Below are 14,960 nucleotides of genomic sequence, written 5' to 3'. Positions count from 1 at the left end.
TTTGGAAGGCAAAAAAATAAATTAACTTAATTTCACATCATCTTCAAATTAATTTATGTTACCTTCAGAAGCTGTCCACCCGCCGTGCCGAGGAAGGCCACCGTGTAGCCGCTAACGTTGGCCACCGCCACCGAGGTCAGTCCGGGAGCCTTGAAGAGCGGGGTGGCAGACAGAGGCCGATTGATGGTGAGCGGGTGCTGGAGATGCGCGGCCCCACAATCCAACTGTTCTTCCTGCAGCTGAGAAGAATGAAGATCAGTGTAAGCTGAGGGAATGCGGTCACAGAGCCCAGGGCGTTCAACCCACACAACATGTCCTTTCTTACAACGCTGACATCCTCATCTCCCTCCATTTAATGGAGCCAAATCTACCGCTGCCCCTTTCCCGAAAACGTGATGGCTGGACGCAGGGGAGAGCAACATCTGACTCCATTAAAGGGGCACTCCACCTGTGACTACCAAACCACCAGAGCTAGCACAGGTTGAGAAGCTAATAAAGAAATGACACACCATCATAGTTACATAGTTACATAGTAGGTGAGGTCGAAAAAAGACACAAGCCCATCAAGTCCAACCTATTTGTGTGATTATATGTCAGTATTACATTGTATATCCCTGTATGTTGTGGGCGTTCAGGTGCTTATCTAATAGTTTCTTGAAACTATCAATGCCCCCCCGCTGAGACCACCACTTGTGGAAGGGAATTCCGCATCCTTACCGCTCTTACTGTAAAGAACCCTCTACGTAGTTTAAGGTTAAACCTCTTTTCTTCAAAATGTTTTGGCCACGTGTCTTATTAAACTCTCTTCCGTGAAAAAGTTTTATCCCTATTGTGGGGTCCCCAATTCGGGATTTATAAATTGAAATCATATCCCCTCTCAAGCACCTTTTGTCCAGAGAGAATAAGTTCAATGCTCGCAACCTTTCCTCATAACTAATATCCTCCAGACCCTTTATTAGCTTAGTTGCCCTTCTTTGTACTCGCTCCATTTCCAGTACATCCTTCCTGAGGACTGGTGCCCAGAACTGGACAGCATACTCCAGGTGCGGCCGGACCAGAGTCTTGTAGAGCGGGAGAATTATCGTTTTATCTCTGGAGTTGATCCCCTTTTTAATGCCAATATTCTGTTGGCTTTGTTAGCAGCAGCTTGGCATTGCTGAGCCTATCATCTACTAGGACCCCCCAGGTCCTTCTCCAACCTAGATTCCCCCAGAGGTTCTCCCCCAAGTGTTTTTTTACCCTTACTTATTGTTCTGATCACACATTTTGGAATTCTTCTAACTTTTTGTCCCAGTGACAAAGTGCATCGGGACAGGAAGTGAGGGGGAGGGACCCCAACTGGACTTGAATCTGGAAAGGGGTCAATCTGGCCATACACTAGTAAAATATGGAACGAAATATTCGCAACGATATTTCAAAAAAAAATTCTTAATGCATTTGATGACCTGATGAATATTGTTTGAAATTACTTTAAAGTGGGAGTAAACTCCCATCTCTGACTTGTACCAATAGGTAAATCTATAATAAGGCTTACTTATAGGTACTGTAAATATCTCCTAAACGTGCACTGTTTAGGAGATATTTACTGTATATGCAGCTGATGATGTCCTCCGAGCATGCGCACGTTCCTTCAGAGTCCTGTGCCATAAATGGTAGCTCCCCTGCACATGCACGGGAGTGACATCATTGCGGCTCCGGCCAGTCAGAGAGCCGGAGTCCGCGGACCCGGAAGGAAGATGGTTGAAGATGGAAGCGGCCTTCAGCGGTGACAGTGCTTCGATGGAGGGCTTCATTTTCAGGTAAGTTTCACGTTATGTGCTAGTATGCGATGCATACTAGCACATTATGATATTACCTTGCAGGTCAGAAAAACTACTGCTTTAAAATTTTGTCCCCCCCCCCCCCCCAAAAAAAAAACAAAAAACATAAAACTCGTCCAGCCATTTACTACTGCTTTAAAATTGTGTTCCCCCCCCCCCCCCCCCAAAAAAAACTACCACTTTAAATTTTTAATTTTCTCTCAAAAAAATAAAAAAAAATAAAACTTGGGTAGGAGTTTCTCTGTAAGAATTGCAAATGTATTGCCAGTAAATGAAAATTAAATAAACGTTTTTTTTTGTTTAGGTAAACATTTGAACGAAAACTTGAAACAGTTTCAGGAAATATTAGAACTGAATTTTAGAACTGAAGTTTAAAGTGCTTATATTTTCCCTGGTTCTTCCTTTCTCCATCATAACATTAAAAAAAACAAAAAATAAATCTAAAATGTATTACATTCCTTATTTTAGACCTTGTGATGTCATCACTGGGTCTATGTGATTCTCCGCAATGCAGGCAGATCATAGCTGGTGGGCGGGGCCGGCACGGTGCTAAACATAGCGGCCTCAGTACTCCTTCTAAGAGTTTATCAGCCCTGATGACAGCAGTGGGCTGGCACATGGGAGGGGTTATGCAAATTTTTAAATGCCTTGATGTCTGATGCATGCACAGCACCCTAGCACAGTTGCCAACCTCCTGCGACATTCTTTTACTGACAAAATATGGAACATTTACTGACGGAAAACACATTTTTTTTACTGAAAACCTGAAAAATGACAGAACTTCTATTAAAAACTAAGACAATCAATATTTAAACAGTATAAACATGATATGGAAACACTGACAAGTAATTTGCCTGGTCTACACTTACAAAAGTCAACACAGCATGATAAATTATCAGTCCCTGGTATTTACGGACAGTTGTAAAAGTCACAGATTTTTACAAACTGCCAGTAAATTTACTGAGGGTTGGCAACCCTGCACCCTAGGTAACACCCACATGTGATGCTGAGCCTCCGTCATTGAAAGAACTTAAAAACAATAATGAAAGGGGCGGGCCAGGGATAGTCAGGATAGTCAGATGCAGAAAATGGAATGGGCTCTGACTTGCTGTAGCTTCGAATGCACTTTGTGAGAGGCTCACAGTGTGTGGTGAGATCAGAGTAAGCCATTTCAGTTCAGGAGAGGAGCCGGTACAACTGAAGGGAAGGCTGGAGGTCAGATTTAAAACCTGAGCTAGAAGAATGGTTAAAATCCTTCACTTCTCTCTTCCTGTCCATAAACACCACAGAGGAAAACAGATGAATGTGACGCCTTCTGTAGATTAACATGGCCACTAACACGAATAACCAGGCTGCTAAGCAAATGTGCATAAGTGTTCTTAATTCTCTAAGCACACATGGGTGAAACATGTAAGAAAGAATGCTGAGCAAATGTGCATAAGTGTTCTTAATTCCCTAAGCACACATGGGGGAAGTATGTAAGATAGAATGTTGAGCAAATGTGCATAAGTGTTCCTAATTCTCTAAGCACACATGGGTGAAAGATGCAAGATAGAATGCTGAGCAAATGTGCATACGTGTTCCTAATTCTCTCAGCACACATGGATGAAAGATGAAATATGTAATAAAGAATGCTGAGAAAATGTGTATAGGTGTTCTTAATTCTCTAAGCACGCGTGGGTGAAATATGTAAGATAGAATGCTGAGCAAATGTGCATACGTGTTCCTAATTCTCTCAGCACACATGGATGAAAGATGAAATATGTAATAAAGAATGCTGAGAAAATGTGTATAGGTGTTCTTAATTCTCTAAGCACGCGTGGGTGAAATATGTAAGATAGAATGCTGAGCAAATGTGCATACGTGTTCTTAATTATCTAAGCACACATGAGTGAAAAATGCAAGATAGAATGCTGAGCAAATGTGCATAAGTCTTCTTAATTCTCTAAGCACACATGGGTGAAAGATCTAAGAGAGAATCGTATGTCTTTTCAGCCTCTATGCGTCAACTGCTCCTCAATGGGGAACAATATTTAGTTGAATGCTTAAGCACAGAGCCAACGCCATAAGCAGACATTTGGGTTCAGCATGGAGCCAGGTGTTGCCTAATGAATATGAAAGAACAGAAAGTGAATTATTAAAATTTGCATACTTTCTGCCACTCGTGTTTAGCTCCATTTTAATAAATGGGTTGGCCCAGACCCCTTCCTCCCTTATTTGTTAAAATGACCACAAGACCCCCTTCACAGTCCTGGATTCTGGGGATCCATTCTTCTCTGTGAAATCTCTACATAGGAAGGGCTCTGTCATACCAAAAGAGAAAAGAAGAGGGATCTATACAGGGCACAGCGGGCAATGCCCCCAGAATACAGGGCTGTTAGGGAGTCTGGTGATGGGTCCCTCTAACCTGCTGGTTGCCTCATTTGCTCATGTAAACAAGACCCTGCGTCACAATATGTTACTTTTATTACATTTATTTTTTTAATGTAACACATAAAATAAGGAAAAAGCAAATGTTACTGTCCCTTTAAAGCTCTTGCTGTGGAGTTGAACCGTCATGTGCTAATTGTTTCTGTCTGGAGTCGCTGGAATAATTGGTGCAAAATCTGATTTGGATCAAGGCCAATGCAACCCCCTATTCACCACCACCACCGCCACCCATCCGCTGCAAACACCCCTCCCCCTTCAGCTGGGACACAAACATAAAACTTTATATAAAAATAGTTTTGGGCAGAGGAGCGGCCTCCCTGCTCTACGATGTCACACACAATACAAGAACCGCATGTCCCGCGCGCTGCAAATTCACATCTCCTCTCGGTAGACAATAAACGAGATTGTCACATAAAAATATTTACTTTAATTCCTGATTTTTAAAGCCGACCCCCCCCCCGATATACAGATACACGGCTAAAATCCATAAAGGTGAACTGTGCTTTACTGCCACAGGAGTGAAACTCTGTTCAGCTGGTCTTGTGAATCATAGACTAGAAGTATACTTAGCTTATAAAGCTGATTTGGGGAAGTAGAGTTAAAATTGAACTTTTCAGCTAAAATTGGAAATAAAATCCAGTGATAAATACGGGAACAGATTCTGCTGGAGTGCCTCAGTCCACCCCATGTCATTGACTGGGCAATGTGAGCCCCAGTCCGCCACGTCCCATTGATTTGGAAAACTGAGCCCCAGTCTGCCCTGTCCCATTTATTCAGCATTGTGAGCCCCAGTTTACCCCAAAATATTAATTTCGCAATGCGAGCCCCAGTTTACTCTATTCCATTGATTTGGCAATGTGAGTCCCAGTTTTCCCTGTCCTACGGATTTGGGAATATGAGCCCTTAGTTCACTGGGTTCCATTGATTCAGCAACGTGAGCCCCAGTCCACCTTTTCTATTGATCTGGCAATGTGGATCCCAGTTTGCCCCATTCCATCAATTTGGCAATGTGAGCCCGTTTGCCCCATTCCACTGATTCAGAACGTGAGCCCCAGTACACCCTTTCTATTGATTTGGCAAAGTAAGCTCCAGTTGGACCCATTCCATTGATCCAACAATATGAGCCCCAGTTTGCCCCATTCCACTGATTCAGAACGTGAGCCCCAGTACACCCTTTCTATTGATTTGGCAAAGTAAGCCCCAGTTGGACCCATTCCATTGATCCAACAATATGAGCCCCAGTTTGCCCCATTCCACTGATTCAGAATTGGTGGTCTATTGATCTGGCAATGTGAACCCCAGTTTGCCCCATTCCATCGATTTGGCAATGTGAGCCCGTTTGCCCCATTCCACTGATTCAGAACGTGAGCCCCAGTACACCCTTTCTATTGATTTGGCAAAGTAAGCCCCAGTTGGACCCATTCCATTGATCCAACAATATGAGCCCCAGTTTGCCCCATTCCACTGATTCAGAACGTGAGCCCCAGTACACCCTTTCTATTGATTTGGCAAAGTAAGCCCCAGTTGGACCCATTCCATTGATCCAACAATATGAGCCCCAGTTTGCCCCATTCCATTGATTCAGCAGCGTGAGCCCCAGTCCACCCTTTCTATTGATTTGGCAATGTAACCACAGTTTGACCCATTCCATCGATCCGGTAATATAATCCCCAGTTTGCCCCATTCCATTGATTTGGCAATGTGAGCCCCAGTTGCCCTGTTCTACTGATTTGGCAACATGAGTCTCAGTTCACCCAGTTCTATTGATTCAGCAATGTGAGCCCCAGTCCACCCTTTCTATTGATTCAGCAATGTGAGCCCCAGTCCACCCTTTCTATTGATTTGGCAATGTGAGCCCCAGTTTGCCCTGTCCTACAGATTTGGCAATATTGACCCATTCCATTGATCCAGCAATATGAGCCCCAGTTTGCTCTATTCCACTGATTTGGCAATCTGAGCCCCAGTCTACCCTGTCCATTGTTCTATTGATTTGTCTTGGAAGGTTGAATCTGATTGGTAAGGATCAAGATCAAACAGTGGTCACTGGAAAGAATGCCTCTTGCACTGGTGTTCAATGAGAAGAACACTCTTTACATTGGTGGTTAGTGGTTATGATGCTTCTTATATTGGTGGTCAATGGGAAGAATGCTTCTTACAATGGTGGTTAGTGGTTACAATGCTTCTTACAATGGTGGTTAGTGGTTACAATGCTCCTTACACTGGTGGCCAGTGGAAAGAATGCTCCTTACAATGGTGGTCAATAGAAAGAATGCTCCTTACATTGGTGGTCATTGGGAAAAATGCCCCTTACTTGCAGTAGCTGGTCTGTGGGAAGAATGTTCTTTACAGTGGTGGTTAGTGGGAAGAATGTTCCTTCTATTGGTTGTCAATGGTTAGAATGGCACTTAAATTGGTGGTCATTGGGAAAAATGTCCCTTACACTGGTGGTCAGTGGGAAAATGCTCCTTACATTGGTGGTCAGTGGGAAGAATGCTCCTTACATTGGTGGTCAGTGGGAGGAATGTTCCTTACATTGGTCATCAGTCGAAATAATGCTCCTTATATTGGTCGTTAATGGGGAAAAAAAGTGCCTTATATTGGTGGTCAGTGGGAAGTGTGTTCCCCTTAAGGACCCCTAAAATGATGATCATTGGTTCCAGTGGGTACTTCCTAGAGAAACCACAGGAGAGTTTCCTCTGGTCCCATCTATCTGGCCCTGCGGAGTGGTGGTAGAGCTGGACACCATCAGGCAGGAGATCAATCCATCATTGCTCACTACTAAAGGAACCCCTCGTAACCTCTATAGAGGTCCCCTAGTGGTCTGCAGATTCCTTGTTGAGAAGGGCTGGTTTAGTATAAGGTACAGTAGATCTTTATAATCCGTAATGCATAGTGACCCAGATCTTTCCAGCACAGGACTCACATTGAGCCACTCGGAAGCCCTACCAGTTATCTTATCAGCAGACTAATGGATTTAGAGTTTGAGGAACATTTTAAGTGTTTCTCATGATGTGCTATATGAATATCTATGATCTATCTGAGAACATCATTGTCCTAATAAAGTGCATTATCCTTTAGATAATACAGTATTTGGTTTCCTCTCTAGCGGTGCAGATAGTTTTGGTATAGGGGGATTTTTCCGGTGCATTGGAACAAAAACCAGACTGTCGGGGATTATAAACCTCCCCTACTCTATCCGAAACTAAAGAAAAAAAAAAAGTGGCCATATGTTCATCTTAATTTAGGCATTGAATGTGATGACCTGCTCTGAAGATGACGGGTTAGGGGTACGAATTGCACAGCAGGTATTAGTTATCTAATAGTGAGATGGGAGGCACGGTAGTGGCACACCAGCAACAGGTCTCCAAAGCGTTGTCACCCTACAATGTAACCATTGCAGAATAGAAAGGGTGGCGGGATCCCCAGATAATAATCCTTAATTATCAAATCCTTAGACAGGTAATCCGGTTCCAACATTTCTGTTTCGAATGTTTATTTAGCTGTTTGGCTGGAGCCGTCCTTTATGGCGCTCTGCTTCTTACGCAGTTACGATAGCATATGTTTTTAATATGTCTTCGTTGATGAATCCAGCAAGTTGGCAAAGCTTGTATTACCATGGCTGCGCACGTAATTCCAATTCTATTTTTTTTATTCCGCTGCTTTATTCGATACAACTGTTGTACAACACGCTCTGTCACCCCCAGCATAAATCTGCATGTCTGGAGAGGAGACGTTTGATGAAATACACGTACACATAGCGGTTGGGGGATGTTTGCGCATACATAAAAACCAGGATTATAGAATTAGAGGATGTGAGCCCCCACTGCAGCCAATCAGAATTTGGCTGGTATTTTTTATTAGAGCAAATTAGAACATCAAGAGAGAATTTAATTGGTTGCTTACTTTGCTGCAGGTTAGAAGGGCCCCGTTGGTACACTGACAAAGTCAGGGAGATATACTTAAAGTGCAAATTCTTGAATGTATCTTGCTGAAAATAGTGATTACACCATGATAAAAAAAATAAAATAATAATAATAATATATATATATATATATATATATATATATATATATATATATATATATATATAAAAGAAATAAATATATATATATATATATATATATATATATATATATATATATATATATAAAATATATATATATAAATAAATATATATATATTATATCTATATTATAAATATATTATTTTTATTTTTTTAGAGAGAGAGAGAGAGAGAGAGAGAGAGAGAGAGAGAGAGAGAGAGAGAGAGAGAGAGAGAGAGATGGATATATATATATCTATATATATCTATATCTATATATATCTATATCTATATATCTATATATATATATATATCTATATATATATATATATATATATAATTATATTATAATATATATATATTATTATTTATATATATATATATACAGAGAGAGAGAGAGAGAGAGAGAGAGAGAGAGAGAGAGAGAGAGAGAGAGAGGGAGAGATAGATAGATGGATATATATATATATATATAGATATATATATATATCTATATATATATATATATATATATATTTATCATGGTGTAATTACTATTTTCAGCAAAATACATCATATATATATATATATATATATATATATATATATATATATATATATATATATATATATATATATATATTAGCTTTTTTTCACGGAGAATGGGTACAGAAACTCCTCCCTTCTAAATCACTCCTTGACTCCACCCCCTACCCACCTCCGAGCACCGTTCCTTGGTTCTACCCCTTACCCACCTCCCAGTACCACCCCCTTCAGAGGAAACAGAGCCAAGTATCATTTTTTGGTCCTAAGAATTTTGTATGGATTTTGTTAATGATAACAAGAAAAAGACAATAAAATAGATCTAGCAACAATGGACACCCCAGCGACAATAGATCCACCCCCAGCAACAATGGACTACCAACAGCCAGCATCAATAGACCCTTAAGCAGACAGCAACATTAGACTCCTCCCTCAACAGTAGATCCCTCCCAGAACCGATTGACCCCCTGAAACAAAAGACCCACCCCCCCAGAACAATATATCCCCCACCAGCAACACTAAATCCTCCCCAGCAACAATAGATTTCCAAGTAGCCAGCATGAATAGACGCTTCAGCAGCCAGCAACAAAGACCCCTCCCTCAACAGTAGATCCCTCCCAGCAACGACTGACTCCCCTGCAAATAAAGACACACCCCCACAGAACAATAGATCCCCCACCAGAAACAATAGATTCTCCCCAGCAGCAATAGATTTCCCAGTAGCCAGCATCAATAGACCCTTCAGCAGCAAGCAGCAAAGACCCCTTGTTCAACAGTAGATCCCTCCCAGCAACCACTGACCTCCCAGCAACATAAGACCCACCCCAGCAACAATAGACCCCTCACGAGCAAAAGAAAGAACTTCCTAGCAACAACAGACCCCCCCTTCCTTCACAAAAATAGATCCCCTCCAGCAATAATAGATTTCCCAGCAGCCATCATCAATAGATCCTCCAACAAACCACAGCACCCCCTTCACCCCTTTACATACATTCAGTTCTGGAGGTGCCGGAACTGTGTGACCCCCCCCCCCCCCCGCGCGCGCGCGCGTTCCCGCTGAAAAGAAGCTATATATATATATATATAGAGCATAGATATATTTTTTCAGTGCACTTATTTCTACAAATATATTAATACTGCAACGCAGTGATTGCGCTTTGGTGGTTTGCCCTGAACAAAAGTCCAAGGGGTCAATTTACTAAAGACGTACATTGCAATTATTTCTTTAAATTCCCATATGTATGTTTTTGGTAATTGACGTCAACATAGTTTTAGAGAACATTCTTGTTCTTTATTAGTAAATCAACCAATTCTGTCTACTGAGGGTGACTGTTAACACTATAGTATCTACGCCGGTATAGATTTAAAAAAAATTTCAGGCTCATTTCCTCTTTATTTTCAACTAGTGATCCTGCAAATAACAAATTCCATTGTCCTCAGTAGGTACATTTTTTCCTCCAATGTATCTATTGAGGGAGTCATGGTTGGCACCCAGGATGGATTCCAAACATGTCTGAATTTTTTCTATATGCATTTGTTGCTGAATTTGTTTTCTTTTTCAGACGTTTTGCTTTTTTTTTTTTTTTTTTCATCTAGTGATCCTGCCAGTAACCCACTTCCTGTATTAGGCTGACGACGCTCACTCACTTTACTGTGTCTCAGGGAGCGTGGCATTGTCGCCCTAATGCTCGGTTCACATATATGCGAATCGGATGCGAATCGCACAACATGTAAACCAGATTGGCTTTCAATGGAGCCGATTCACATATATGCAGGCCGATGCACATGGAAAAAGGGCCCTGTGCATCTTTTAGTCCAGGTCAGGTGTGATTTAAGTGTCAAATTCGCAACTGAACTCACAGAAACAGCCCCGGTATATACACTATATTACCATAAGTATTGGGACGCCTGCCTTTACACGCACATGAACTTTAATGGCATCCCAGTCTTAGTCTATAGGGTTCAATATTGAGTTGGCCCACCTTTTGCACCTACCTATAACAGCTTCAACTCTTCTGGAAAGGCCGTCTACAAGGTTTAGGAATGTGTCTATGTTTGACCATTCTTCAAGAAGCACATGTGTGAGGTCAGGCATTGATCTTGGATGAGAAGGCCTGGCTCACAGTCTCAGCTCCAATTCATCCCAAAGTTGTTCTATCAGGTTGAGGTGAAGGCCAGTCAAGTTTCTCTACCCCAAACTCGCTCATCCATGTCTTTATGGACCTTGCTTTGTGCACTGGTGCGCAGTCATGTTGGGATAGGAAGGGGCCATCCCCAAACTGTTCCCTCAAAGTTGGGAGCATGAAATTGCCCAAAATGTCTTGGTATGCTGACACCTTAAGAGTTCCCTTCACAGGGAAATAAGAGGCCAAGCCCAACCCCTGAAAAACAACCCCCACACCATAATCCCCCCCCCCCTCCACCAAATGATTTGGACCAGTGCACAAAGAAATGTCTAAAAAGACATGGATGAGTGAGTTTGGGGTGGAGGAATTTTACTGTCCTCCACAGAGTCCTGACCTCAACCCGACAGAACACCTTTGGGATGAGACTGCGAGCCATTCCTTCTAGTCCAACATCAGTGACTGACCTCACAAATGCGCTTCTGGAAGAATGGTCAAACATTCCCAATAGACACACTCCTAAATCTTGTGGATATCTAACATCCCATTCATGCATACTAGGGACAATTTACAAAGGAGCCATTTACCAGAATACCTGGAGGAAACCCACGCAGGCACGGGAAGAACATGCAAACCTTGTTCAGGTAGTGCCGTGGTTAGGATTTGGACCAACGACCTTAGACTGCTAGGCCGAAGTTCTAACCACTTAGCCACTGTGCTTCCATTTTGTTCATGGGTTTAGATATACAGTATATATCTATAACATGATAACGACCCCAAACACATCTCCAAGACCACCACTGCCATGCTAAAGAAGTAGAGGGTAAAGGTGATGGACTGGCCAAGCATGTCTCCAGACCTAAACCCTATTGAGCATCTGTGGGGCATCCTCAAACGGAAGGTGGAGGAGGGCAAATTCTCTAACACGCACCAGCTCCGTAATGTCATCATGGAGGACTGGAAGAGGACTCCAGTGACAACCTGTGCAGCTCTGGTGAACTCCATGCCCAAGAGGGTTAAGGCAGTGCTGGACAATAATGGCGACCACACAAAATATTGACACTTTGGGCCCAGTTTGGACTTTTTCACTTAGGGGTGTACTCACTTTTGTTGCCAGCGGTTTAGACATTAATGGCTGTGTGTTGAGTTATTTTGAGGGGACAGAAAATTGACACTGTTATACAAGCTGTACACTCACTACTTTACATTGTAGACAAGTGTCATTTCTTCAGTGTTGTCACATGAAGAGATATAATAAAAAACATGTGAGGGGTGTACTCACTTTTGTAAGATACTGTACGTCAACCTCAAAAATTGTACAGCAAGGGTGTTGGCTGCACTGACAGTAGACAAACCTCAATGTGAAAATATGGAACAGCAAGGAGACAAAAATGCAAATGTCGCAATAGAAAATGACTTTCAAAAAGCTTTACAGTAAAAGAGCTTGCTTACAGTACATTCACTATTATTTCTGCCCTCCGTGCGAATGTACAGATGGTTAGACACTCTTTTATAACATCTGATATGTCCTCTCTGTAGTAAGATATGGAGCTCTTCTTCCTAATCCATAATGCATTTCTGTAATCAGGATGCCGACCCCCCCCCGCTCCTCCTTTCTCTTCCCGGCCATGGGAAGCAATCCGCCTAAATTTAGAAAATTCCTTTGCTGTTATGCAGCCAAATTCCCAAATCTCCGAACATTCAATGCAGGGTCCACCGTCACAGATCGGGGTCACCAAACTTATGCAAAAATTACAATTTGTTAAATGTTTTGTGACAGCTATAGCAAACAATGAGTGCTACTTTGCCTCCCCTTCAGCAAACATTTTCTAATGCCCTGGAGCCTTGTACGGTTGGGGTTGGGTACATTTTGGAGACTGCGGCAGAATGGAATTTTAAAAGGAACACAAGATTCAGCTCATTAACGAACACGTGTTGTCCTGAAGAAAAAAGACACACTGCAAAAGGAAACCAATAGATTGGCATTGGCATCATTTTTTTTTCCATTTATGACTTGTGAATATTTTAAGATATTTTCATTGTGGGATGCAAAGTTTATACTAATTATGATGTGCCAACCCATACTCCCATACTAGCTCAGCACATACCACTAGAATAAGGTCAGGTGGTTGAATAGTTTGGTATCATATTGATGTTCTTGGCTCCTGGCGGACAGTAAAGGCTGTCACATCTACAGTAACTTGTAGGTTGTGGAATAATTTCATCATCATGAAGTTCTGAGGTGCTGAAGTATAATTAAAGTGGAGGTCCACCCTAAAGTGGACCTCCACTCATCGGAACCCTCCCCCCCTCCGGCGCCACAATTGGCACCTTTCAGGGGGGAGGGGGGTGCAGATACCTGTACAGTACAGGTATTCTGCACCCACTTCCGGGATAGCTCTCTGTGGAAAGGGGCGTAGATTACGCCCCTTTCCGCAAGTGCCCGTCCCTTTCCGCAAGTGCCCCGCTGCCTGCTGGGAAACACACAGATCCCAGAGGCAGCGGGGACCGTCCTTATTGCGCAGCGCGATTCGCGCATGCGCAGTAGGGAACCGGGAAATGAAGCCGAAAGGCTCCATTTCCTGATTCCCATACCCAAGATGGCGGCGGCAGCACACGACAGACGATCTAGAGATCGGCTTCGGGTGCCGACATCGCGGGCGCGCTGGACAGGTAAGTGTCACGATTTTAAAAGTCAGCAGCTGCAGTATTTGTAGCTGCTGGCTTTTAAAAAAAAAAAAAAAACGCGGAGTCCCGGCGGACTCCCGCTTTAAGGTCGGTACACCCAACTCTCAGGTTGTGGAATTACTTGGTGTCACCATGATATTCTGAGATGGTGAAGGACAATTCCATGTGTCACGTCCGACTCTCATGATCTGGAATAGTTTGGGATCGCTGTGATGTGATGTCCCAAAATGTTGATTCTGCCTTTTGGACCTCTCAGGTTGAGCAAATAACTTAGTGTCATCATACTATTCTGAGATAGTAAAGGATAATTGCATGTCTCACATCTACTTTTCAGGTTCTTGAATAACTTGGCGTCATGATATTAAAGGAGAATTTCATGGGTCTCAACTTTCTCTTAGCCCTTGTACACACGGTCGGCGATTCCGACAGAATGTGTCCGATCGGACCGTTTTGTCGGATATTCCGACTGTGTGTGGTCTCCATCGGACTGTTTCCGTTGGAGTATCTGACGGACCAAGTTTTCCAACTTGTTGGTAAAATTTTCCGACAAAATGCTCCGATCGGACATACTCCGATCATGTGTAGAGAATTCCGATCGGACTAAGTGCCACGCATGCTCAGATCAAATTCCTACACCAAAGCTATTGGCTACTAGCGTGAACGTAGTCCCGTCGTAACGAAATCACGTCGGATTTTCCGACAACTTTGTCCGACCGTGTGTATGCAACAGTTTCGGACAAAATCCCACGGATTTGGTTGTCGGAATGCCCGACCGTGTGTACAAGGGCTAAGATGGTGTTAAAACTGAGTGTCATGGTATTCTGCGATGGTGAAGGACAATTCTAGGTAGCACCTCACAGTTTGTGGAAAAACTTGGCGCCATCGTGTTATTCTGAGATGGTGACGGACAATGACATGTAACTCTCATGTTGTAGAATGCTTTACCGTCACCAGGATGTCCTAAAATGTCAATATGTCCGCCTGATGAACCTAACTTGTGGAATAACTTGGTGTCATTGTGATATTTTAAGATGCTGAAGGACAATACCATGTGTCACATCTAACTCTCATGTTCTAGAATAGTTCCGTGTAGAGTACCCTCTAGAGTACTGGGAGTTTGGGCCTATTTCCTCCCCTTAGCGCGCACCCAGCATTTCTGGCAGTTTCATAGTTTCATACTTAGTAAGGTTGAATAAAGACACCAGTCCATCCAGTTAAACCTGAGTGTCTACAATTGTCCCTATCCCTGTATATTGCACACTCACATCGATCCCTACCCTCAAGGAGCCCACAATCCAAGGTCCCCATTCATATAGAAGGGTCAATTTTGGACAG

The 14,960-nt window shown here is 42.8% G+C and overlaps 1 protein-coding gene across 1 annotated transcript in view; it reads right to left on the bottom strand.

Annotated features, from left to right (window-relative positions):
• Positions 1-14,960, bottom strand: part of PLXND1 (plexin D1) — a gene marked incomplete in the record, with an annotated part of 185,350 nt that overhangs the window by 125,439 nt on the left and 44,951 nt on the right. Inside the window, 1 exon segment of the mRNA XM_077451599.1 lies at positions 63-239. Coding sequence (XP_077307725.1) covers positions 63-239 — 177 coding nt within the window.

Source organism: Lithobates pipiens, unplaced genomic scaffold (assembly GCF_037356315.1).
Source record: "Lithobates pipiens isolate NorthernLeopardFrog02 unplaced genomic scaffold, aLitPip1_a1.2 Scaffold_23, whole genome shotgun sequence".
NCBI classification, from domain to species: Eukaryota; Metazoa; Chordata; class Amphibia; order Anura; family Ranidae; genus Lithobates; species Lithobates pipiens.
Note: the sequence above shows the minus strand (reverse complement) of the source record. Positions and strands in the feature narration are given on the sequence as shown.